The sequence below is a fragment of the Drosophila montana genome, unplaced genomic scaffold, assembly GCF_035044405.1.
Source record: "Drosophila montana isolate Dmon_TW-CO22-7 unplaced genomic scaffold, ASM3504440v1 contig_1083_1, whole genome shotgun sequence".
Classification (NCBI taxonomy): Eukaryota; Metazoa; Arthropoda; class Insecta; order Diptera; family Drosophilidae; genus Drosophila; species Drosophila montana.
Window position 1 is genome coordinate 548494 of NW_026996074.1, and position 26751 is coordinate 575244.

General features: G+C 42.7%; 2 protein-coding genes across 9 annotated transcripts; both read left to right on the forward strand.

The window, feature by feature from the left end:
* Positions 1 to 32: 32 nt before the first annotated feature.
* Positions 33 to 21758, forward strand: LOC135439906 (microtubule-associated protein futsch). Of its 8 annotated transcripts, none has more exons than XM_064699196.1 (11): positions 33 to 218; positions 279 to 646; positions 10116 to 10393; positions 10465 to 10590; positions 10649 to 10768; positions 10830 to 11221; positions 12241 to 12441; positions 12499 to 18652; positions 18722 to 18841; positions 18920 to 19378; positions 21201 to 21758. In XM_064699196.1, the coding sequence occupies exons 1-11, from the start codon at positions 214 to 216 to the stop codon at positions 21321 to 21323; spliced, it is 8346 nt and encodes a 2781-aa protein (XP_064555266.1). In that variant the 5' UTR covers positions 33 to 213; the 3' UTR covers positions 21324 to 21758. The 8 variants fall into 8 exon arrangements, with proteins under 8 accessions (XP_064555266.1, XP_064555338.1, XP_064555417.1 ...); XM_064699268.1 differs by having other exon boundaries at positions 18725 to 18841; XM_064699347.1 differs by lacking the exon at positions 21201 to 21758 and adding an exon at positions 19470 to 19628.
* Positions 21759 to 21894: 136 nt separating this feature from the next.
* Positions 21895 to 25570, forward strand: LOC135440322 (glycine dehydrogenase (decarboxylating), mitochondrial). The gene is made up of 7 exons (XM_064699462.1): positions 21895 to 22187; positions 22250 to 22328; positions 22542 to 23068; positions 23134 to 23867; positions 23937 to 24339; positions 24403 to 25329; positions 25397 to 25570. The coding sequence occupies exons 1-7, from the start codon at positions 22011 to 22013 to the stop codon at positions 25505 to 25507; spliced, it is 2958 nt and encodes a 985-aa protein (XP_064555532.1). The 5' UTR covers positions 21895 to 22010; the 3' UTR covers positions 25508 to 25570.
* The last annotated feature ends 1181 nt before the right edge of the window (positions 25571 to 26751 follow it).

The window sequence follows — 26751 nt, forward strand, 5'->3', positions numbered from 1 at the left end:
TTAATTTACATTTAAATAATATAAGCAGCTCACACTTGGCTTTGATTACTATGTTAATTCATTTTCTATTTTTATATATTTTGCATAAAAAAAACCAAAATATAAGAAAACAAAGCCAAAAACAGCCTGTAAACAAGAAACGACATTTCCAACGGTATAAACCAAGTCAACAATCAACTACCAACCGCTGTGTCCTATCAGTGGGCCACCGAAATGAGGTGAGCTTTAAAATTAGCATGTAGCTAAGATAAGCCTTAACACAATTCAGAGAACCACAGCGAGACCAAAACTCTACTCAGTGCATTGCTATGCGACATTTATGGCAAGCAGGAGCAGCAAGCCAGACGTCTGCGTCGCTGGCGTCGTCACAAGGGTCAGGATAGACGCATTTCCAAGGAGCAACGTCACTGCAGAAGATCGACCAAGAAGGGACCTGTGGCTAGAATGGCTAGCAGCCTGGCTGGAAATCAGAATGTCTTGGAGACACTGAACGTGCGCCAGCTGGTGGATGTCAGTGCCATGCTTAAGGTGGAGTTATTGATGATGGGTTATCTGTTGGAACGCGTGCTGGTTGTGAGGGATCGTCTACAACGCCACCAGGAGGTGCTGTGCGAATTTGTCACTGCCATACTCGTTGTGGAGACTCGTAAGTAGCATTCCTGCTTTCGTACAGTGTAAACAGCTGTCGAGCTACGACTGTGTACGGACGCAGTGCGCATGACCGACAGCTGGCCTTCTGGCCTCCGGGTAAGCAGTGTAGCTCCAAAGCAAACCCAAATCAGTCAAGTGCGGAACTCTCAGCTGTGTGCGTCGTTAGTGCGGAGAACAGAAAGCAAAGCTGAAGGAAATTAACTACACGCAGCGCGCATGTATGTGTTATAATGGATATATATATATGTGTATATATATATATATTTATATTTATATGTGTGTGTGTGTGTGCGTGTGTGTGTATGTGTATGTGTTGGTTAAGTTCATTGAATGAATGTAGCTTTCGTGTCTGTGCTTGTGTGTGTGGTAGGCAGGTGAGCCTACGCATGTATATATGTATATACATGTGTGGGTGAGTGTATTGGCGTGTATGTTCACGTTGGGGGTTGATGACGACACAATGCCAAGCGAGTGAACATGAAAACAACTTACTGGCGGGCTCTTAGAGACTGTCTGACGTGCAGCACACACAAACGCACACACAAACACACATTTACACACACTTCCAATGCGTTTCTATATGTATAAATGCATGTGAGAGGGCTGGCACGTGTAGATGTCACTGCTGCTGTTGAGCTTAGCCTCCGCAAGTATTTTGCCTCTTTTATCTATGTTTTTATATCAGTGCGCTGCCACAGTCGCCTGCCAGTTGTTGGCGTCGTCATTGTGTGGGCTCGCTTGTGTGGCTGCTAAGCATTACCCTTGATATTCGTCCACCACATAAAACTGTGTTAGATCGACCGACGTCGACGGCAGCAGCCACAGCGGCAGCATTCGATAAAAGCACGCACACGTGCGAAGGCAGTTATGCTTTTTATTTTTTTTTGTAATATATAGTATTCCTTTTATTACGTGAAAAGGCATAAAACACAATCTCCATTGTCTATAGTTATGTGCGCGTTTGAGTTATTGTGTTGACGCTTAGTTGAATAACTCAATATTATCGATCGACCGGAAGAATGCAATAATTGCAATTGCGGGGTGCATTTTAGTGCAGCGCCTAAAAGTATGTCAAGAAAAAGTTTCTTTTATCGAGCCGACCTCCGTTATGCGGTCGAGGGCGCGCGCCTATTTCCGTCAGCGCTATTGAAATTATATTGCTGACTATTGATATTGTTTGAGTCCTCCTCTGTCACACCCACACCCACGGAGACGAGGACACTTATGCAAATGAACTGCCCACAAATAGATATGACTGAGTATGTTGGTGTGTATGGCCTGTCGCATTCAAAGCGTATCCGAATTCTTGGGATTCACAACATACACACACACACACCCTTTTAAAAATTTATGACTGTAGACAATAGCAGTCACTAGTTTAGTTACTTGTTAGTAATGTGGAAAATATTTATTGAGCCATTGCATAACAGTGAATGGTTTTAACAAACAAGAAGTCATAATCATTAAACGAATAAAGCATATATTTCGCATGTGAAGCTATTATAATTATTTATAATTTCAAATCAAATTGCGAATTTAAATCTCCTAAAATCACCTAAAATCTCCCGATGAACCTTTAAGAACTGACTGTACCAAAGTCAATGTCAAAGGCTTTCTGGCTCTGCGCTTCGTTGAATTTTTCTAGGAGGATTCGGTCACATTCAGTTTCCAAGGCTCAACTCTCATCTTTTTTGGCAGTAAAAAATTGTGAGCGTAAGCTGAAATGTGATGTAAAGTTAGTTCCCTGCGAGCATTTCTTGTTGCTATTGCTGACGTTTCTGCTTCGCCAAAACAAAAAGTGGGTCAAGACGCCAGTTAGCAGAAAAGAATCGATGAACGACAGTGCAAAAGTCACACAATGGCACCGCAACTACGACTGCGAATGCGATGTCGTCCTCTTACCTAATCCAAATCCATGGGCCAACTATAAAACTGGCACAGCTTTAGCTGTTGTCAAGGTTTTGATTACCTCTTTGTGAGTGCTACCAGTTTTATCTAAATTTTATTTTTTTGTAAACCAAATATTTGAAGAAATTTATCAAAAACGCATTAAACATTTTCTAATACCTTTAACAATGCTGCTTTTGTAGAGCGAGCTAGGGTGTGTATGGGTGTGTGTGTGTGTGTGTGTGTGCGTGTATGTGCGTGTGTTGCATACTGGCTTCAAGGGATGTTATATAACATTAATATCAGCATGTCATTTACATAGAAACTCGTAGCAAACTTCTGTATTTATGTATTATACCTATGTATATATTGTGTGAACCATACTAATAATAGGCCACGAGAACAACAACAACAACTACTACAACTACAACTACAACAACTACTACAACTACAACAACTACATACAGCTGATACGAACATCGAAAAAAAGTAAAAATAAAATACAAAACATCAACAACTATAACAACAACAACAGCAACAAGAACAACCACAACTTGATTTTAATGAGGCGCCACTGAAAGCCGTCGCAGAAATCGTAGCATACCAAGCAGCGCACGTTTACTTAACATGGGTAAATATGCCAAACTGTGCAAACTGACTGATAAATGAAACATTTTAATTACTATACTAATATATACGCGACATTTATGTGCTGTATTTATTAATTAATGTGCTCCCCAACATTTTAGCGCGCCTTGAAGCAACTAAAGCAATTGAGCATTTGCTTAGCTGCGTTGCATTTTCTGTGTGTGTGTTCAGAATTGATATTTCTTATAATTGTACATTTATTGCTATCTCTGTTTATGTCTTTTTATCTCTTTCTAAATCTCTCTACGTTATTGCTCTAACTTAACTGCAACAACATTAACAATTACCAACAAAAAGGTAAATTTTTCTATGAAATCTATGTATATGCAAACCCATAATCTTGCATACATTTCAATTAAATTTTCAACTGACGTTCATCGAATAGCTCATAAGCATCCACATGCCTAAACACCCGCACACTAATTCACATAGCCCGCCTGGCATTAGTTATGCATAACGCGCACAGTTCTTATTTGGGGCCGCTTGTAATTAAAATTTGCATTTTTTACATGAATATGCCAAAACCCAACATGAGCCCCGACTGGATCTGCCTTCGGCATTCATTTACATTACATTTCGTTATTGTTACGCGCGTTTGAGCGTTGGCCATAAGCCCCTTTCGCCATTTCCAGCCCTCCAATTTAACCGTTCAATCAGAATTTTCCTCGGTTTTCTCTCGCTTTTGTGCAGTCGCCATTTGATTCTGTTTTTAGATAATTTCTCATGACGTCCTCTGTCACTAGCAGATTTTAAATACAAGTAAAACGCCCACGCTTTGATTAAACACACACGCACACGCACACACACGCAAACTTACACGCATGATTATACACACTCAACTGTTGCATGCCCCAGTGTCGTTCATGTTTATAATCTTTCTTATTGTTATTGATTCTGTTAGCTGGTGTACGTTATTGACGCAACGTCATTTTATCTTTGTTCCAAGTATCTTCTTCCATTTGTTTTTTTCTTTCTTTCAGTGTGTCAGTGTGTGTGTGTGCGTGTGTGTGTGTGTGAGTTGAATTATCCCACCTTTCGCGTCTTGTCATTAAATTTTAATTACTGCTAAATCAGCGCAAAACAGCTTCACAAATTTCAACCCTATCCACAAACGCATTAAAGCACCCACGCGTCTCTTTAAACTGGCTTACGAGCACGAAGGAAACAGTATCCGTTACTTTTGGTTAACCTTACAGCTTGGCTATCACCGGCCAAGTTGATAAGTAGTAAACAGTATTCTAGTGAATTGCCATGTTTAAAGTTAAATTTTGCCACTCTAGTTAAATAGTTTATAAATAAAGCGCGAGCTCTTGAATATTTATAATAAAGGGAATTTTCCTTCTTACATTCGTATTAAATCATACTTTAAAATTGTATTTTGTTAACAACGTTGGGGCAACTCATTGTGCTGTTATTGTAAACTAATATTGCCACGGTCATGGCCTTCGCTTAAATGAAAACTATCGATGATTGATTGATTGAATAATGATTGATATATAATACATATGTGCACATTTTTTCATCAAATGAGAAATGGATAACGCTACCAACTTTGAGAGAGATTTTCTTACATGTCTAATATTTGGGGCTAAAATTGTATTTATATGAAGAGTTAAGGAATACACACATATTTATTTTTTTGGTTTTAAATCAATTCCTTTTAAAAGTCGAACAATGTAAAGATTGTTAAAGGATAAATGTATTGTAAATTTGATATATATTCTTAAGGATTTAAAACTGTCTGTCTTTATTTTTATACATTGATTCCTTTTATTTTTATAACAAAGGAAACAGATTGGCTAAGTGTTTCCACTTATTTAATGGGCGAAAATTGGTTACTAGTTATTTGTCCTCTGCCGAATTCGTTTATTTGTTGCTATTTGTGTACATATCTTATGTTCGAAATATCTTCCGTATTTGCCTTTTCTAGTTAACTTTGATTTTTTAAGAAACAACTTAAGCGCAGATGGTATTGATATTGGGTATGATATAATTGGCCTTTTAATTTGAAACACAGGTCTTTCAGTACACGTTTTCAAAGATTTTGGCAGCTTGAGTTGAAAGTTATATGATAGTTTTGAGTTTATCTTCTTATTTGTGTTGAGCATTTGATTGATTACAAACTACAAAAATTGCCTTTTTTTCAAACAATTCAATAATTTTGTATATTAAAAATAAATATTATTTGTACTCACACATTCAACAGTCGCCACCATATGCAGGGAAAACGGGCCAAACTCGAATGGAAGGCGTCTTGCCCATCAATTTTTTAAATCCAATCAAAAAGACTCAAAATGCCAACTACAGCCTTGCAGGATGAGCCCTTATCACAATGTACGCGTTATCTTTTGGTCCTTTGCGAGTCGTTTCATTCTGCTTTACGGCTTGCTTTGAACGACAACAATAAAAAGCAGCTGATTTCTGAGCAATATCTCGCATTTTTATATGCAAAAGGCGCACATTAAACATGATTGTGTAAACTTGAGGGCAGAGAGAAAAGAGTGTAAATACTTTTTAGGGAAAAGCTTAAGTTGAATGTAAAGCTTATTGAAAGTGACAGGCCGCAATTTCTTATAAATTCATTGGCTTTGATTGGAATCCAGCAGTCAGCAGACAGCTGATCAACTAGAACCTAGTGCATGATTAATGTTCTACAAAAAGAGTTTAACTTAAGCGAGAGAATTTAAGCTATTTAAGCTGCAAAAGACAGTCCAAAATTTAAGAGAGAGCCTGTGACAGGAGGTGTTTCAAATATCGGCGAACAACTAAATGGCCAACGCACTTTGGAGAGCCATTAAAAAATGGAGTCGGTTACACAGGCACTCAGAAACAGGACAGCACTGGCAGTATGTATATGTACATCTAGTAGTACATGTGTGTGTAAAGTGCCAGCTTAAACGATATTTCAAGTTTTTGTCTGTGTCACGTGATAGCGCAACAAACTGCACTCGCAACGATATATGCAATAGGGTTCAATGGGTTAGTGAACCATGCAGCTTTTTTTATTTATTATGCATCCTCACCGCTTGTCCCTCTCTCTGGCTTGTCTGTCTGTCTTTCGGTCTGTCTGGCTATGTCTCTGGTCAGGCGACCGATTGAAGCAACCTTAATTGACGCCAATTGCATTGAACGTGCTGGCGCTTTGGCTAAAAAGATTCATCCACAGATTCTGCTAAGCAAAAGGAAAAGGAAAGGGAAAAGGAAAGGGAAAAGGAAAGGGAAAAGAGAATTACATAATAAATTGGCATTGCTGCAGACTAAGTGACGCTACTCAGGCGCCGAGGCATTCCCCGAGGATAAGCGTTTGTGTGTGCTACTCTAACGGGATCGTAAGGGTACGGCTTTGATTGCGGTCGGGACTAGTTGCTTGCGGATTTTTTTTTACATCGAACAACATAGGCCAAATGTGCGCTTGGCTCATTAAGCCAAGTGTCGCGTTTTGCGTTTTTTCACTTGGATGGCCAAATATAAACCCATAGCCCACACATACATACACGGACAGTTAAGAATACGCTAGTGATGCGGCTTAGAGTTCAGTTTTGGTCAAGGCCTAGTAAAGCGCTCGTTCAAACTGACTGGCACAGCCTTGACATGGACACACGTACACACACCCACACACAGCCACACACGTACGAGTCTGTCTGTATCCTGTTACTTTGAAGTGCATTTAAAATAATTACGCGCAGCCCAACTAAAACTGGCCAACGCTTTTTGTATCTTTTCGTATTTTGTAGCTATTGTTATATAAATCTTGCCTTGCAGCACGCATATCTGCCCCTTTGCACCAAGACGTAGAGTCCATAGTTGTCCCTTTGTAGGGGGCCTGAGCGTCGTGCTCAGCGCTGGTCATAAATTTGTTTTATGAGCTCACTTCATTTGTGCGCTCCAACGTTTGAGGCCGATTACATAAATGTTTGTGCAATTAGTAATTCATTAGCTATTTGCCTGTTGTTTACTTGTCATTAAAGTTCTGCAGTTCAGCTCGCTCTTAAGATTCATATTTCCGAGAACTCTTGTAAACAAAAACATTTTTATTTCATTGTTTGCTTTCTTTTTGCGCTCAATTTGGCAAACACAAATGAAAATGGGAACCATTTCGTTGCTGGCATCCTGTGTAAGCAGCTTATGTAATACATGAATACATATGTATTTTTTGCAAGGTACATTATGTATACACGATGGGATTCAGCATTCCCACAAGACTTTATATATAACAAAAACTTGAGAGCTTTATTTTGAGCCTAGGTCGGATTTAGTAAACTTTTTTGTTGACTACTTTTAAAATTTTCAATTAACTCTTTACATTTCTTCCTTGCATTCGCTTGAGCTGTACATCAAATTTAATTATGACTGAGCCTACTGCTGTGTGATTTTTAATTAAAATTGCTGACATAGAAAGTCAAGTAATTGCTTTATTTTTAATTAAAATACAGCTCTAGCTTGATTCGATGAAATTTGAATTATAATTAATACCGACAAGTTGAAATTGAATTTTTTGTTAATTACTACTTTTAACCATTGGTCCCTGAAAAACTAAATACTCATTAGACACCCCATACGTTTTACTCAATTTGAAAATCTTTGAAATGTGTTCGGTAATACTTGATAAATTTATTCAAATGCATTTGATATATAGGAAGGAAACGCAAGGAATGCCAGTTCCCATGATGGCTTCATAGCTTGCGCAATATTTTCCGGTGACTTCTTTACAGCAAATTTCAATACATTTTTTATATTTTCCAATTTTCTGTTTGTGATGTACATTGAATTACTTAGCCTTGTATATGTTTTTTGCGTTGTACACACGATGACGAGTTTTTTAAATAAATAATTTGTTTAGTTGACAGGTATGAAAGTTAGTTTATTTTCCATCTTATTAAAATAATTTTTAAAATTAGCATGTATTACTAAACTCGAACTAATAACTAAAAAGATTCAAATGTATTTTTAGTAAGGGGACAAAATATATGATGAAAATAAATTTAATTTAAATTGGTCATCTGTCGGTTGGTCTAAACGGAGAAGACATTAATCGGATTTTCCACCTTTTGTCTATGTTATTTTCAACTTGCTCCAAATCAATACCAAGCTTAGTACTGATAACCATACTTAGTATTGCACTTGGAAGCAGTTCTGCGAAGATAGACTCCAGTCCTTCACAGGTCAAGTAAAATATCCTGTTTGCTGGTCGATTCAATCGTAAAGCAGCGATTCAATACCCTGGCAGACATATGACTTAGAAGTGTTTTTACTCTAAAATTTTATTTCCGATTACCGACCGATTGCCGATTACCGGCCGAAGCCATACACTATAGTTATACGACTCGACTTATGAAATCGAATATATCTCCTTCTGCGTGTTGCACATTTCTATGCAAGGCTTTCACCCCGGGAAATAGATAGCGCAGTGGTAGCTATGAGTAATATTCATTTATAGCTTATTTAAATTTGTTTTTGCTACCCCGGTGGTAACTATTATATAGTCGTTTTAAGATAATGACAATTGCTGTAAGTATGAAAATATTTAGTGTCTAATGCTGACAATATTGTTGATTCGAGCGTTCATCCAAGACTTAGAAGACTTAGACAAAACATGGATTTAAATGAATTTTTCTTTTTGAATTTTTAAAGCTTTTTACTTTTTGATGTTAATTTGATATTTACCATTTAAGTACGTATACAAAAAAAAATATTTTCCCACCAAACAATATGCAGCCAAACGACGCTGAAATCAAATCATCAGCCATAAAGTGAATAATCAAAACATGAAAAAAACATATTTCGATTATAAGGAGCAACATTTCGAAAGCTAAAATGATTTGAAAAAGAAGAAACAACTGAAGCACACTTAAAATAAATTCGAAAAAAGAAACAAGTGAAGCACACTTAATCTATGCAGCTACCATAAACTCAGAACGATACAATTCCTTTTAACAACTTGACCTTTGACGCGCGTCAGATTTGTGAGCGTGTATGTGCGTGTATATGTAAGGGCACGTGTGTGGCTATTGAAGGAAAACAACCAACAGCAGCTATAACAACAAAGTGAAGATTTATACGCTTCAAGACGCACATAAAACCAGCTCAAGTGAATTTAGTTTTCATATCAGAATGTCAACGTATCAAGTGGCGGACACGGGTGTCCTGAAGGATGGCCAAGACCAAGAGCAAATAACTAAGTACTTGCCGCCACATGCGACATGTCAGACTGTCAGCAGTCAGCGCACAGACATCAATGCACATACACACACACATGCCCACACACATGCCTACACACATGCCCACACTCATGCCCATGCAAACCTCCCACCGACTGGCACACACACACACGTGTCGCCTGGTAGCTCCCACACACACACATACATTTATTTTTACATATATCATGGTCAGCTTCACATAAAAGCCATCTATGGATAGCAGCAGCAACCGCACGTTCCGCAGTAGAAAGTGGCTTGTCATGTTTGCCGTTCGCATTGCAGCATATTTTATCACAATGTGGCACAAAGCTCGCCTGCAAATTGTATTTGCCATTGCATGTTGTTTGCTGCACTATTTGGCGAATCCTTTCTTTTTAGATTGCTTTCAAGCTTGCCTCAAAGATTTCGCTCATTGTTAACATTTCGTTCTCATTGCCTCAGGGCTAAAATGTTTTACTGAACAAGTGTCTAATATATTATATATACATATATTCCTTTTTTTTTCTTCTTCTCTTTCGCGCGTGCTCTTTAAAAATCGAAACAAACTGTACTTATATGCCATACAAAATCTTTTCAATTATTTATAAATATTCTTGGGTAAAGTTTGCATACTGCACGGATATTGTAAGTGAAGTCACACAGAAGTAGCCAAAGAAAACAATTTCTTTATTACCAAGAGTGGCTAATATTTAAATGCAGCTAATAATGATTTTAATTTGACAACTTTTGCAGACGATGCACAGCCTAAAATGCGCTTTAGTCTCTCACCACCGCCACCGAAAGTCAGCCTAACCTCACCCACTAGCAGCACGAGCAACAACAACAACAGCAGCGGCTACTGCAAAGCCCCCAGCCGCAGTCGCAATAACAACAACATGCTGAGCTCTACGCCGGCCTCCACCGCTGATGCTGGTGCGGATGATGCTGCCTCAGATTATAATCAATGGCTGCATGCCATGAAGTTGGTGGCCCGCTTGCCAGGCGGCACCCCGCCAGAGTTTCGGCGCAAGGTAAATAGGAGCAAGCAAGGACAGCCATATCCTTTGGTATTCTGATTATTCACATGCCTTTGGTCCCTCAGCTGTGGCTGTCGTTGGCGGATAAGTATCTGAAATCGAAAAATGTGGATTGGGCACAGCAGCGCGAGAAGTGCTTCTGTGAGGAGTGGCGTGAGGACGATGAGGAGCTGGGCATACAGATCGTTAAGGTAAGAGGCAATGCGCTCTGCTCAAGCCAGGTAGACTCCGCTAACTGTTTCCCATTAGGATCTGCACCGCACGGGCTCCAACTTATGCACAGGCCCCGCAGGCTCCATCAACCAGGCAAAGCTCAAGCGCATACTGCTCGGCTATGCACGATACAATCCCGAGGTGGGCTACTGTCAAGTAAGTGCCCCAGCAATTTTTTGTTGATGTTCAATTGTTGACAACGGCTTTCGCATCGCAGGGCTTCAACATGCTGGGCGCCTTAATACTGCAAGTGATGGACAAGGAAGAGGAGGAGTCTATGAAAGTCATGATATATTTGGTAGAGGGCGTGCTGCCCACAGGCTATTTCTACGGCTCTATGGGAGGCCTTCAAGCGGACATGGGTGTCTTTAGGGAATTAATGCAAACAAAGCTGCCCCGTTTGGCCAAACATCTGCAGCGACTACAGGGACCAATGGAGAATGCCTACGAGCCGCCGCTCACCAACGTATTCACCATGCAGTGGTTCCTCACCATGTTCTGCACCTGCCTGCCGATGTCCTGTGTTCTCCGTGTTTGGGATCTGGTCCTCATTGAGGGCAGCGATGTGCTGCTACGCACGGCACTAGTTCTATGGAGTCTGCTCGAAGAGTGAGTAGTGGGGTCGACGAGTCGTGCAATGGCTCAAAATTTGGGGGTGGCAGTTCTCGCGTCAGTTTCGGCGTCTGTTTTCTAGTGGCCTACAGGCTCAAAATTGTGTCAAGGCTTGTGGCAGGCGCAAGGTTGGTATCGTTTGCCAAATGTTTTTTCGCTTGCCAAATGCAATTTTCCTGTTTGTCGAAGCAAGTTGTGTGCTGCAATTTTTACCTTAAATGCCAACAGATTTTTCCATTTATTTTAATTTTGTAAGCGATTGCAGATATTATTATTTTAATGTTTACGAAATGTGTAGCTGATTTAAAGAGGCCCATTATGAATTATGTCAAGTTAGAGGTCGTTTTGCTCATTTTGTGATATGAAATGAAAAAGCACTCTTTGGCTTAAGCAACGAAAGGTTGCCGAATAAATCAAGGCTGCAATCCGGGCTTGGATCAAACCGATTTGAGCCCGGACTTTCACTGTTGCGTTAAACAAGAAACACAAAAAACGGTTTGACTAAAATTATTCTATTTTAAGAACTTTATATACCCTGGACCCATTGAATTAAAAGGGGTATAGCAGTATTGTGCAAAGGCAGAACCCGTCATCTAAATATACCGATCATCCATTGATCTAGCCATGTCCACCTGTCCGTCCGTCCATTCGTATGTATGAACACGTCTATATTAGCAACTATAATAACTAGATATTATTACTATAATAAAATGTTGGTAAACATAGTCAACAAATTAAATAACATTAAAAAACTTGCCCCGTTTCCATGAAAACGAAATTACCTCGAAGATCGTAAACAAAATTTTTTTCCCATAATGCGGGGCTAAAGGATAAATCACAGCCATAATGTAACCTGCGTGGCAGGTTACGTTGTTCGTAATTGTGAATGTGTGTGTATTCTTGGGTGTGAAGAAGTGTATGTACGAGCTCAGGGTAACACCTAGTCGGGCACACCCGAACAGAACACTCTTACTTGCTTTTAATCTCATGAAAATGTATTATTTGCGTGTTTACAGGCGAGTTTTAAATGCACGCACTGCTGATGACTTTTATGGCAAAATGGGCTCCTTCTCTAACGAGCTGCTGAATGGACATCTCATTGATTCCAATGGCCTGATAGAGAAGGTGGTGCAGCTGGGACCTATAGCCGATATCAAGCATCTGAGGGACAAGCATCTGTATAACATTGCGCCAATGGGCAACAAGCAGGGATTGCAGTAAGCGAAAATTTGAGAATGCTTTAGCTACAGCTACAAATCATACTTACTTTACAGACTCTACTATGACGACGAAGATACGCACTCCGATGACGAGTCTCGTCTAGCCGTGGCCACAGTGTGGGGCCTGAACTGGGGCAGGCGCGGATCTGTGGGAACCGGCTCTTCTGGGGCAGGCAAGCCACAGGCAGAGCAAAAGGATCGCCTAGCATTGGACATATCGTTACTGAAGAAACAGTATGATCGTCTGCGCGAGCGTCAGAAGCAGGCCCATGTCATACTGACCACCGCTTGCACCACAGCCACTTCAACGCGTCAAACGCCTTCCAATCAGTTGCCGGTCAATCAGTTGCTTCTTGGCCGCCCAGCCATAATCACCAACAAAGGCAAACGTGTGGGTGCACCTCTGGGTGCCATACCGCCAGCTCGCAAGCCCTCTCTCCCAGCGGTTCTGCATAGCAAGCCGCCTGCGGCAGGAGAGAGGCAGCTACGACGTGGAGAGACGCTGCTTTGGCGGGAAACGGATGCCACACGGCAACGAAGGGACAGTCTAACGTGGAAGGAGATAAAAGCAGATCGCGCGGCCATTTTGCGGGATGAGGTAGATGCCAAAATGGTTAAGTCACAGAAGTTGCGCTCGCGTTTGGGCAAAAGCGATAGCTCCTCGTACAGTGAGGACAGCGAGGGTGAACAGGAAGCAGATAAAAATGATGGCTCTAGCTCAGACACCAGTCTGTGCGATGACGATGATCCCAAATCAATTGAGCAGAGTCCCAAACGCAAAGCAAAGCTGGCGCGTAAGCTCAAAGAAAAGCCCAAGCTGGCAGCATTGCGAGATCCTGGTGTAGAGCGAAAGAGACCCAAATCATGGGCGCCTAGTACACATGAAATCCCCTTCATGCTAATGGGAACAGACAGCAGCGATGAAAAGGAGCCGATGCCCAAAGAGGAGGAGGACAGTGCCACGGAAAGTGATCGTTTTGGCTATGGCCGGGACTTAGATTGGTCGCAAGCAGCAGGTGATCTGGCCTCCAGCAAAGTAGATCCGCTGCACGTGGAAACAAACACTCTACCGATCACCAGCAATTTTCAGCTTTCTCCACTACCGGACAGTGCCACCTGCCTAAGCACGGAAAGCATTAGTCGACTGTCAACGCCCAAATCAATATATGTAATGTCAAATACCGAATTGGTTAATCCAGCCGATGCTAGTGGTTCTGCACCCAGCATAGAAGTGAAAGAAGAAAGCCCAACAAATCGCTACGATGTTAGTAATGATGGCGTTACCAATCAGTATTTTGAACGTCTCAATAGTGTGGAACGTCCGAAGAGACTGGAGCTTGCGTATTCCTTACGCGTTGACGATTCGGAAGTGAATACTGCCAAAGAAGACCAGCGTTCTCTGGTAGAAGGCCAAAGTACTGAACATATAGCAAAGGCATTGCCATTCGACATGGCAGACAAACCCACACGAGAACTGATAACTGATACGCCCCAAATACGCGATGACAATATTCCAGGCGAAAACAAAGACGACTACAAAGAGTTGCTGAACATGACGATAGAAACACGCAAGGGCCCATTACCTGCGATTATAAGTAGTACCTGCAGTAAACGTCGAGATCCCAGACGCAAAACACTGACCAGATGCTCAACGATTGAACTAGAAGAACGATTTCAGGCGCTGGAGCGACGACTCAGTCAGGAGAACCCCAAACGGCAAAGTGATAACGTAGAGTGTACAAAGTACATACCGACAACTGCGGCCTTGGAGGAGCGCTACAATACGCTGGAAAAGCAGCTTAATGCTGAGAAACAACATTTAGAAGACTCTGAACTTAATGTCGAGTCCTTTCAGAAGCCAGAACGCATACCCTCTACAGCCGATCTCGAAATACGTTTTAATGCCTTGACAAAACAAATTAGTTCAAGTGAATCAAACACCAAGACTCCCGTGGAGCTTACTGATCAGGAACAAACGGCTGGTAGCAGCTCAAAAGATGGAAATGGAAGCGAAAAAACTAGCAAGCTACATAAATCAGAAGAATCACAGACGGACACAAAACAACCTGCCAACCTAAGCGACACAGTCCATATAAAGGAATCGAAACAACCACTCCTTAAAAAACTGCCGTCAACAGCCGAGCTCGAAGATCGTTATAATGAATTAGAACGAAGGATAAGTGTTCAAAAAAACAGTCCAGCAAAAGCGAAAAAAGAGCCACCAGATGAGGGACTAGAGCATAATAAAAATCAGTCAAGACATGAGTCTGTGGCGCCAGCAAGGGCATTTGATAATGTTCAAAACGGAGAAATAACAGTTAAAGCGATTCAAATCGAAGACACAGATCCACCAAATGCAAATGATCCAAAAAGTTCTCAAGATAAATGGCACCAATCCGAAGATAAAAAAATTGCGCACATTGCAGAAAAAAATGTAACAAATAATGAAAAAACTGCACCCCAAAACGGAAAAGCCAAGCTTGAGGAGAGCAAAGAAACATCAAATACTGAGGAAGAGAAGGAAGTGGGGATAGTCAAGCGTATAACGCCACCCTCAACAGAGGAGCTCGAAAAACGTTTCAATGCCCTAGAAAAGCAGCGCAGCACCTCCAATATAGAGTCGAAGGATGAAGCTGATTACGGCAGCACTTCCAATGCGAATGAAGCAAAGCCAGAAAAAAGAAAACAACTTAGTGATAGGGAGAATGTTGCAAAAGATAAAAATGAAGAAAGTAGTCAAAAATCAATCAAATCGTTTGACGATAAAGTTGGGGCAATAAGTACATCATTGACTGTTGAAGAAGAGGCAACTGAAGTAAGGGAAGCCAAAAACGAAAAACCTAAAGCTTTTGAGACCAAATGCGAAACAGCTAACAATCGCTTAGAATTCAAAGACCAGCTTTTGTCAACCGAAACTAATGCAGTTAAATTAACTGCCAAGTCACAATTCGAATCAGATCAGCTAGAGAAAGCACATTTTAAAGAGCTGAGTAATAGGCGAGCCTCTGAGCCTCCCTCTATTGAGGATCTGGATCAACGTTATGCAAGTCTGAAGCGCCGCATGAGTAGCAAAAATTTCATTACCGGCCAAAACGAAACTGTAAACGAGGCATTAGAACGTATTGAGCAGGAGGTTATTGCAGAGTTGGGTGACTCGGAGGAAGATCCGAAGCCAGCTAGAAAACAGCCACCCACAACTGAGAATTTGGAGAGCCGCTATGAAGCGTTGCATGCCAATAATAAGAAAAAAACTGAAACAAAATCTGAGCCAAAGATAAAGTCCCCTCCTCGTCATGTAGATGTCGCCATTGAAGCACATATACCTGAAGCCCCACCGCTTCCACCACCACCAGACCATAAAATCACCATAGATCCAGGGAAGCATCAGCAGCGCGCTCTCATTGAAGAGCTGCAAAACAAAATGCAAGGTCTTTCACCGGGCGAGGAGAATTTAAAACCCAGCGAAATTAATCCCAAGCGAAAGCGCCAACAACAACAGCGACAGCTGCAACAGCGACCCACACCAATGGGCGATGAGACATCGGAAGCACCTGCAAACACCGCTTACTACAGATCGGGAAATTACGAACCCTGGCAAGCGCAGCGAATGGTTCGTCGTTTCTCCGATTTGCCTTCAAGGGCTGATCTGGAAAATCGTTTACAATTCTTGGAAAAGAAATTGTACAAGAAATTCTACAAGCAGCGCTGTGCAAGTGATTCCGAAGTTGCATCGAGGATGCGTAGTTATGATGACAAGCCGAGCACCTCGCACCAAGCGGAGGCCCAACTGGAAGAGCGCGTTCTAGCCCTAGAGAAGCAACTGAGTGAGAATAGTCTCAAGTTGCTGGAAGCTATTCGTGAAAAAGAAAGACAACAAGAAAAAGTTCCACAAAATACCGACGACGACGACAATTCTCCCCGGCAACTTAGCACTGATATAGAAACTGGCAAGGAGCTGGTGCGCTACACACAAAACTTCAGTGAGCTAGAGGAGTCGGACAAACCCATTAACATAAGCATTAACATTAAAATGCTGCTCAACAAAGACAGCGACCACAGGAAGCCGCAAGCAGAGCTTACAACAGATGATTTGAGACGAAGATTGGAACAACTGGAACAGCAGTTAAGTGAAGAGCGTGCTAGAAATGGAACAATAATCCCAGATCCCGAGTTTACCATTAAGGATGTGTTGGTGCAGCCTTCCGAGCAAAGCGAAGAGAGTGAGAGTTGTAGAAAGCAGGAAAAAGATAGTCATAATCAGAGCGTCAAGTATGACGAAGCTGAAAAGTTGGAGGAGTCTCCATTGGCAACGGCGGGAACTTCTGAGCCTGAGACTGTTAAGGAGTCTAAAACCTTACAAAATGAAGAAACAGCCCAAACTCGTATCAAAGAGACCGACGCAGAAAAAACCATCAAAGACGAACAAAAAGTTGTAGCTAAAGTATACAAAGAAGAAAACAAAGTAGAGGAAAAAAGTATTCCATCGACTGACCAGGAAAAAACTTCAACTACTCCTTCTCAAGGTGAGCCCCTAAAAGCAGATGTTGAGAAATCAGATGATGTTGAGGAAAATCTTAAATCAGGCGAAGAATCAATCAAAGAGTCATCAGCTAATCTTGTTATTGACTCCAGTGATATTGGCCCCGTGGATGCTAATAACAAAACCGTGGTACTTCTAATGGATAATGAACCAAAAGCATTGAAAGTTCGCCGTTTGACCCGAGCCAATACTGAAGAGCTTGAGGGACTGTTTCAAGCACTTGAAAAACAGCTGAACGATCGCAATCTTGTTAAATCCAAAGATGGTAAGCTAGTTCACGCAGAATACAAACCGTCTGCTGAGCAAATTGAGCAGGCACAAGCCATATCCGATCTAAGCAAAGAAATTGAAGACTTTACCAGTCGTAAGCCAGAGCAGGAACCACCAGAGCAGAAGATAGAAAAAACAGTCGAAAATGAGCCCAACTATGATTGGGGTCCGAATCCAGTTAAGCATCATTTAAAACGAAAAACAGTCTATCTGCCGTCCACTAAAGAGCTGGAGGCTCGCTTTCGCTCCCTCGAGCGTCAAATCAAACTACTCGAGGATGTTGAGAAGATCGATGTAGAGCAGAGACTGACTGAAATCGAGCGCAAGATCAAACTTCAGTACTCGCTATCGCATGAAAACGACCTAAACAAGTACATTGAGCTTTGCGAAGGCAAGGGCTTAGAGGACGACGTACCTGTGGCAGGAGAGACTTCTCCGGTCGTCGAACGTTCCCGCAGTCCAGCACGTAAACAAACTACAAAATCACCATTTACTTCACCAGGTCGCAAGTCAGTGATCAAATCACCACATGCTTCGCCTTCACGTAAGGACAGGAGTGCCACAAAATCGCCTTATACTTCACCGACACGCCAAGGACAGAATACACCGCACACATCACCATCGCGCACCGTCAATAAGAAAAGTCCCTACACATCTCCTGCTCGTCGCCAGAGGCACAAAGATGATCTGCCCATCTCTGATGACTTAGAATACAAATACCGCGTACTTGATTTGGTGCGTTCCAAGTCCAAAGACAATCTAGCTAAGCGCAAGAATGACCCCAATAAAAAGCCACCAATTCATCCGCTTGAAATGCTGCTGGATCCAAGTCCGGATAACAGTGAAATACCGACTACCGGGGAGCTGGAGCACCGCATACGCCTCCTAGACGAGAAATTGAAGTCGCCTGCCCGTCACAAGTCACGTTCCCGTTCTCCCACGATCGATGATATCAAGCGAAAGAAAATGTTAGATGATCAGCTACCCAAGACCCCGGTACACAGCCTGGAGCGCTTAGTCTACTCGCCCAGTAAACCGGAGCCACCCACTGCCGAGGAACTTGATAAACGCATACTTGCACTAGAGAAGGACCAATGCTTTGATTTCAAGACCCAAAAAGACTACAAAGAATTCAATCAAAAACTCAAGGATGTGGTTTCGCCTTCGGTTTCCTACGAGGAGTTTAAAGCAGCCAAGTCACGCGAGCAAAGTCCCCGACGCCAAGCGCCCACAACGCCCAAGTCAGCAATGCGACGAGACGAGAATGAAGAATTTCGCGACTATCGCCGCGAAGAGATGACTTCGTATCGGCCTACTAGCCCTAAGGTCATTCGTTTTCGCGATGAGGACGAGGACTACTACGAGGACTCGTGGCGACCCAAGTCACGCGAACGAATGGTGGGCAACACAAATAATGTTTTAAGCTTTATGGAGGAGAATTCTAAAATTCTACAACGTATTCTTAAGAAGACTCTTGCAGATCAGCCATCAGCCTCAGCATCAGCTAGTCGCAGCTACAGCAGCGGCGCAGCGGCCGCGGCAGCAAGCTCTGAGGGACTCGACGCCCTAGGCAGTCGCCTAATGCGGGTAAGTGATTGATAAGGGCAGCATAATAATAAGCTTTTTCAAATAACAAGTGCTTATTAATAATTCCTTCTTTTCAAGGAAACATCGCCCATCACTCGTACAGGAACGCACACGGGCGTCCCGCTGCGCACTGGAGACAACATCAACGAACGCCTGAGCTCCATTAAGAACAGCATCAAGTCCATTGACAGCTTGTGCGAGGAGAAGTCGTATCAGAAGGAGAAATGTCAGCGCTATATTGACTCTTTGTTCTCGGATTCATTGCACTTTGCCAGCAAAAAGAACTCAGCAGAAGATCTGACACACAGTCGAAGCGAGAGTCGAGGACGTGGAACGCAGCGCTATAGTGACTACACACCTGCCATACGCATTAGCTCAGAGCATCGCTCACTGGGATCCGTGGAGTCCATGCGCACGGGCAGTCCACTGCTTGCGACCAGTCCGCCGCATCATCGTTCGCATAGAGATATTAGCAGGGAACTCTCGCCGCGACGCCGACGGGAGGCGGAGGAGCTAGAGGAACGGGAAAGTAGTAGGGTAAGACGTGATAATATGTTGCCAAATTATTTAGACGATAATCGTAGCGAACTAAGTAGCTGCAGTAGTTTAACTAAGTTTCATAAAGTAGATAGACAACTAGAAGAAACCTGCGCCAAGTACGCTGACGACAAACGCTCGGCCTGCAAGTCCCCATTGAGCTCGCCATATGAGTCAAGAACAACAGCCACACGATACAACACAAAAACAGCGAACCCAACCGTCGACAGCTTTCCTAGGCCCATATCGCCCTATCGCCAGCCCTATGACCCGAACAGGCCAACGCGTTCCAATACGCCCGTCTACCAGCCAGCAAAGCTTGAGATTCGGCACACCACCGTCACCTCGACCTTCTACGATCGCTTTCTAACGGAGAGACAAATTGAGAAGCAAACACTATCGCGTCCCGCAAGCCGTTCACCCATTGTCTCTCCGTCGGCAACGACCAAAAGCTACAGCGATATCCCCGACACTCTGACTGTTCACAAATATAGCCATGAGCCCATGGTCGATGTGACCACCTCAAGCAGCTACTCACCTCACATGTCCCGTAGCTATGCGGGCAGCAGCAGCAACTACTCATACCTCACCACCCATACAGCTACCGAAGCTCCAGCTTCGAGCAGCGCTATTGCTTCCGAGCTCGGTGCCTCTCCAGGCGGTAGTGCTTCGGATCTGCGCATGCGAAGCAGCTGTGATAACATTCTCACTACCAGCACGAGCACAGGCATCCCATATTCAAGTGCTCTCGGTCAAACTTCTACACCAAGCGTTCATGCTTCCACCAGAATTGCTACCACAACAGCATCGGCATTCGCGCCCTACAATTTCACTAGCTCATTTACCAGTCGCTTGAACGATCCGGTAACCACCACTGGCGTCTCTAGCCTTAGCTCCAGTCTGCAAACATATTCCACTGGTGTCTACAATCCCATGATGTCATTTACATTGCGAGAACCTTCGATAAACCCCTTGCCTGGTGGCATGGGCAGCACCAGCAGTGCTTCCCTGGGTCAGCATCAGTACAAGAGTGGCTACAGCTCGAACTACAACTCGTGTGTGGCAAATAGCGAGCCAGATAAGCCATAGGCCATTCTCCTTTAAGTAAAGGTTACCATCTTATAAGCATGTCACATTCTCAGCCCACAGCACAAGCTCAAACAAATTACTTTATGCTTACAAAATTTACTCGTTGTAATTATAACTAAAAGATAACTTCGAAACCTTCAAGCAATATACATATAATCTTTAATAGGATTTACACATACTCTAAAAAAACAAAAACATACTTAGGGCGACCTTTAACTACAAATATAACCAATAAAATCTATATTCTATACACATCCGAATTTTAAGGATACTCTTGCACTAAACCATTCTGGCTTCTTGCAATTTGCAATTACCTCATCTGCATTCAAGGCACCAATCCATGTAGCTGATCAAAGAAAGAACCGAAACGATTTTTATACAAAATAACTCTTACATACGAGTATTATACATACGGAATCCTTAAAGTACTTACTAGAAACATTACTAAAGCTATGAATCTTTTAAGAGTTGTGTCTAATTGAATTCTTTACTGGGCACTCAATTACAATTATATTATATTTCTTCAAAGAATTTCAATTTTATAATATTTATTATATGAAACCACAATAATGACGCGTTAGTTGGAACGTTTGAAATGTTCATTGACTGACAGAAAGGAGCCGTTAACAATAGTTGAATATACATATGTACACATATACAAATAAATACTTATATTACCATTATATATATATATATATAAAAACATATTATAACTACATGCATACACTTGCAGTTCGAGAATTTCAATTATGCAAAAACAAGTTCAAAAATGGCTAACAAAAATGGCTTCAAGAATTATTACTACACCAAGCAAAGAAACAAAAAGTTAATCAAAACGATTAGAAAAATTTTATGAAAATGCAATCCGAGTTCATTTATAATGATCGATATATATATATATGCATATATGTGCTATATGGTTCAGTCAGTAACAATATTAATATTAATTACATGCAGACAGATATATATGCACGCAATTGTTAACAAATCGAGCAAACTACATATATGCTTATAAGGGTAGTCAGAAAAAGTTACGGGCTTCAGTTCAGTTCATGAGCAACAGAAGAAAAATATGCAAAAAGATTATATATTTATAATGTTATTTTTCCGTTTTGTATGTATGTGCATTCATGTTGTTAAAACTTTTGTAATATTTATTTGTTAATGTTGGAAATTTGTCAAAATATTGGATACGAAATATTTTTGTTACAAAACGTTGTAATGTTTTGATTTGATTAGAAAAAGCAAACAAATAAATAAGTAATGCATTTAATGCATGTACGCATTAAAAGTTGTTTCTATCGGGTCTGGGATCCGAAAACATACTCACCTCAAATCCAGCCGCTCTGCCCTTCTCTGAGAGCCCGGCAGCATCTTTATTGACAAGCGGCGCTCTATCAGCTTGAATGGACGGACTAATCGAACAGTCGCTGGTTGGCAGCCGTTAAAAGTGGACGTGTCCGGAGAGAGCAGCTAAAGCATCGTAGCTACCGTTACTATATCGTTTAATACTGTAGATTAGTTGGCCATATATTGTTCGGAAATGCAACGACTTGTGACGAAACGCAGCTGCAGCTTAGTGCTAAGGCTACACAATCGGTGCCTGGCCACCACATCTGTGGAGGATGTACTCTTTCCCACCAAGTCTGACTTTCCTAGTCGCCACATTGGCCCACGTAAGACGGATGTTGTTGCCATGCTCGATACCCTGGGCTTTAAGGTAAGCCTCTATAATACATAAATGACGAGACTAGCGCAGGATCTAACCTTCCTTTAACCCAGTCCTTGGCTGAGCTCACCGAGAAGGCCGTGCCACAGAGCATACAATTAAAGCGGGATCTAAGCCTGGACAAGCCTCTGAGTAAGTAGTGGAAAAGTATATAAAAATAGGCAACTACGCCGACACTTGCCAGCTCGGGACCCCCTGGCGTGTTTTTGTGTAGTGATAAGCGATAAGTCTGGTTCAATAGGTCCGCCAGCTCTCTCTTATCTGCTGCTGGTTTGATTTTGGTCTCTACGGCTGTCGTTGACTGGCGATTGACTCTAAATATTTTTCCAATCGGTCACATTCCAGACGAGCACGAGCTGATACGACGCATACGTGATATTTCGCTCAAGAATCAGCTGTGGCGTTCCTACATTGGCATGGGATACCATAATTGCCATGTGCCCCATACGATAGTGCGCAACATTTTCGAGAATCCCGGATGGACGACACAGTACACGCCCTATCAGCCAGAGATTGCCCAAGGTCGCCTCGAATCGTTACTCAACTATCAGACTCTTGTTTCCGAGCTCACCGGTCTGGATGTAGCCAACGCCTCGCTGCTGGACGAAGGCACTGCCGCCGCAGAGGCCATGTGCCTGGCCACACGGCACAACAAGCGCAGGAAGCTGTACTTGTCGAACAAAGTGCATCCGCAGACTTTGTCGGTGGTGGAGACGCGCGCTGAAGCCTTGGAGCTCGAAATTGTTGTGGGTCCTATCGAGCAGGCAGATCTTCCCAGCCGCGAGCTGGCTGGCATCCTGCTGCAGTATCCAGATACGTATGGGGACGTCAAAGACTTCGAGGACATCGCAGCTCTTGCTCGAAAAAATGGCGTAAGTTCTGCCCAAGATTTAATTACGAATTACTTATTCTTAACTATCCCGTTTTTCACACTTAGACTCTTGTAGTTGTGGCCACCGACTTGCTATCCCTCACTCTGCTTCGTCCGCCTGCTGAGTTCGGTGCGGACATCGCCATCGGCACATCCCAGCGCCTCGGCGTGCCCCTGGGCTATGGCGGCCCACATGCCGGGTTCTTTGCCTGCAAGCAGAACCTGGTGCGTCTAATGCCAGGTCGCATGATTGGCGTCACCCGCGATATGGACGGCAACGATGCCTATCGATTGGCTCTGCAAACACGCGAACAGCACATTCGCCGGGACAAGGCCACCAGCAACATTTGCACAGCCCAGGCGTTGCTGGCGAATATGTCTGCCATGTATGCCATTTACCATGGTCCGGAGGGTCTCAAGGCAATTGCCAATCGCATTCACCACTTTGCGCTAACTCTGCAGACGGGTCTGCTGGAGGCTGGTCATGAGGTAATTAACAGGAACTTCTTTGATACGCTGCGCGTGAGGCCCTCGGCGGATCTTTCCCTGGAGGATCTCAAGGAGCGAACCGAGCACAAACGCATCAATCTGCGTTACTTGTCCGACGGCACAGTGGGCGTGGCTCTGGATGAGACGGTTAGTGTAGCTGATGTGAACGATTTGTTGTGGACCTTCAAGGCACCAACAACGGTGGAGGAGCTGCTGGCGCGCAAGGACGTGCTTAAAAATTCCATTGAAAACTCCAAGTTTCTGCGTACATCGCCTTTCCTGCAGCATCCCATTTTCAACAGCTATCACAGGTAACGGCTGGTTACCAACCCAGGCTCAACGCTTGAGGATTTAGAACCTAACAGATCATTTTCCCTTAGCGAGTCCCGCATGGTGCGGTATATGAAGAAACTGGAGAACAAGGACATTTCACTGGTACACTCCATGATACCACTAGGCTCCTGCACCATGAAACTCAACTCAACGACCGAAATGATACCCTGCTCGTTCCGCCATTTTACGGACATCCATCCCTTTGTACCCGTTGAGCAGGCTCAGGGCTTTCATCAAATGTTCAAGGAGCTGGAGAAAGATCTGTGTGAAATAACCGGCTATGATAAAATATCTTTTCAACCTAATTCTGGCGCTCAGGGCGAGTACGCTGGCTTGCGTGCTATAAGGAGCTACCATGAGCACCGCAGCGAAGGGCATCGCAACATCTGCCTGATTCCTGTTTCCGCGCACGGCACGAATCCAGCTTCTGCTCAAATGGCCGGCATGAAGGTAACTCCGCGACTGCTAATCAATTATTATTTATTAACAGAGCCCATTGACTATCGTTTACAGGTGGAACCGATACGCATCCTCTCAAATGGCTCCATTGACATGGCACATCTGCGCGATAATGTAGAGGAGCACGCCCACGAGCTGTCCTGCCTGATGATTACGTATCCTTCCACCATGGGAGTTTTTGAAGAAACGGTTGCGGACATCTGCACATTGGTGCACAAGCATGGTGGTCAGGTGTATTTAGACGGAGCCAACATGAACGCCCAGGTGGGTCTGTGTCGGCCGGGCGACTATGGCAGCGACGTGTCCCATCTGAATCTGCACAAGACTTTCTGCATTCCACATGGCGGTGGTGGTCCTGGAATGGGTCCAATCGGTGTCAAAGCACACTTGGCACCGTATTTGCCTGGACACCCTGTCATCAGTCCACTAATCAGCGAGGAGCACAGCTTTGGTGTCGTTTCCGCAGCGCCCTTTGGCAGCTCGGCAATTCTCCCTATCTCATGGTCGTACATAAAGCTCATGGGTAATCGTGGCTTGAAGAGAGCCACTCAAGTTGCTATTCTTAACGCAAACTACATGTCCAAGCGCTTGGAAGAGCACTACAAAACACTCTATAAGGCGGAGAACTCACAGCTGGTGGCCCATGAGTTCATACTCGACATACGAGATCTTAAAAAGTCGGCCAACATTGAGGCAGTCGATGTGGCGAAGCGGCTAATGGACTATGGTTTCCATGCCCCAACTATGTCGTGGCCAGTGGCCGGCACGCTGATGATAGAGCCAACTGAGTCCGAGGACAAGGAGGAGTTGGATCGCTTTTGCGACGCGATGATATCCATACGAGAAGAGATTACCGAAATTGAGGAAGGACGCATGGATAAAACCGTCAATCCGCTCAAAATGGCCCCGCACACACAGGCCCAGGTCATTTCGGACAAGTGGAACCGCCCTTACACACGTGAGCAGGCTGCCTTCCCAGCTGTAAGTGTAAAACACATAGCACAATATATTTTCATACAAAACTGACTTTACTAATATTATCCTCCAGTTGTTTGTGAAGCCCGATGCAAAAATTTGGCCTACTGTTGGAAGAATCGACGATGCCTACGGCGACAAGCATTTGGTATGCACGTGTCCACCCATCCTACCAGACCTCTAATCAAATTGTATAGAATCTACCTTAATTAGGAAATAAACATGTATAAATACTAGCGTCCTATTACCCGGCTTTGCCCAAGCTAAGTTATTTCCTCAATTTTTATGCATCACAATTAACTTATTTTGCAGTTAAAATCATGAAAGAACCTCTATCAACCGTTGCAGATACATATATGTATAGCTTAGAATGTTTTTGTACTAACGCTTTATTGCCGAATGATTGTTCCCAATTAATATCCCAAAAGGACCCAGAAAAAGCATAAAAACACCATTGCAAGAGACAGACATACAGTCTGATATGACTACATCGACTCGGGTATTGATTATGTTCAAAAATACATCCATTTCTAATTCGGAGTGTTACACATTGCGTGACAATATTGTAACAACCTCTGCAAAAGTATGAAAGAAAAATAAGCAAACTATTCTCGCTCATGCCTCTTGTCCGTTAAGGGACTATTTAAAATTGGTTAAGCACGTATTCTAGTTCTTATACGACATGTTTCCAAAATAAATTAGAAGCCAATCTAACTCAACATAAACTATGCCCATACACCAGGAGGTTGAATTAACGAAAATTGTGAAATATATTCATTTTTAAAAAGATCTTTGAAAATGAGTTTGAAGCCGATCGGATGATAAAGAAACAAATTTTATTGGATGACATTTTTTTGGTGAAATTTCGTGGATAAAATTTTCCAAGCACTTGTGACCTCACGAGTAAGTCCATTTAAAAATTGTACTTCCTAGCTCATACAGTTTGGGTCGTGTGCTAGACTAATACGTCTGGACAATTATTTTAAATGTATGTTCTCTATTTGTCATGCCAAACAATTACGTAACAACTTATTCTATCCAAGACAACTATCATTTATCAATATAAATTTTTCTTAACTCAAAATATATATATTAAACGGGGAAAATGAATTGACAAATGTAGACAAGTCTACTAAGGAAAATGAGTCTAGACATTGCCGCATTTTAATGTTTTTAAATTTAAAAATATACCAATACAAGCTTTAAGAAACCACAGTATTTCAGAATAATTTATTGCATTTTTATTTTGGATTGTGGCATATGAAAGCCAAAATTAATAAATTATGCTTAAAATATTTATGAGTTTCTTTCAGATTCTACTTAAGCCAATGACCACAATTTTAAAAATCATAAACAAAATTCAAGAGCGCACGGATCTGGTTGCTTCTTCTTCACAGAAACATTCGCAACGAGCGGCGAAAAAATAAT

Excerpts from the sequence above, each read along its gene's own strand:
- LOC135439906 (XM_064698809.1), top strand. Across the intron at positions 12,442-12,498 it reads GGCAACAAGCAGGGATTGCA|ACTCTACTATGACGACGAAG; the intron begins GTAAGCGAAAAT and ends CTTACTTTACAG. Across the intron at positions 18,653-18,721 it reads CCAAGTCACGCGAACGAATG|AAGACTCTTGCAGATCAGCC; the intron begins GTGGGCAACACA and ends CGTATTCTTAAG.
- LOC135440322 (XM_064699462.1), top strand. The coding sequence starts at position 22,011 with ATGCAACGACTTGTGACGAAACGCAGCTGCAGCTTAGTGCTAAGGCTA. Across the intron at positions 22,329-22,541 it reads AAGCCTGGACAAGCCTCTGA|ACGAGCACGAGCTGATACGA; the intron begins GTAAGTAGTGGA and ends GTCACATTCCAG. Across the intron at positions 23,069-23,133 it reads CTCTTGCTCGAAAAAATGGC|ACTCTTGTAGTTGTGGCCAC; the intron begins GTAAGTTCTGCC and ends TTTCACACTTAG.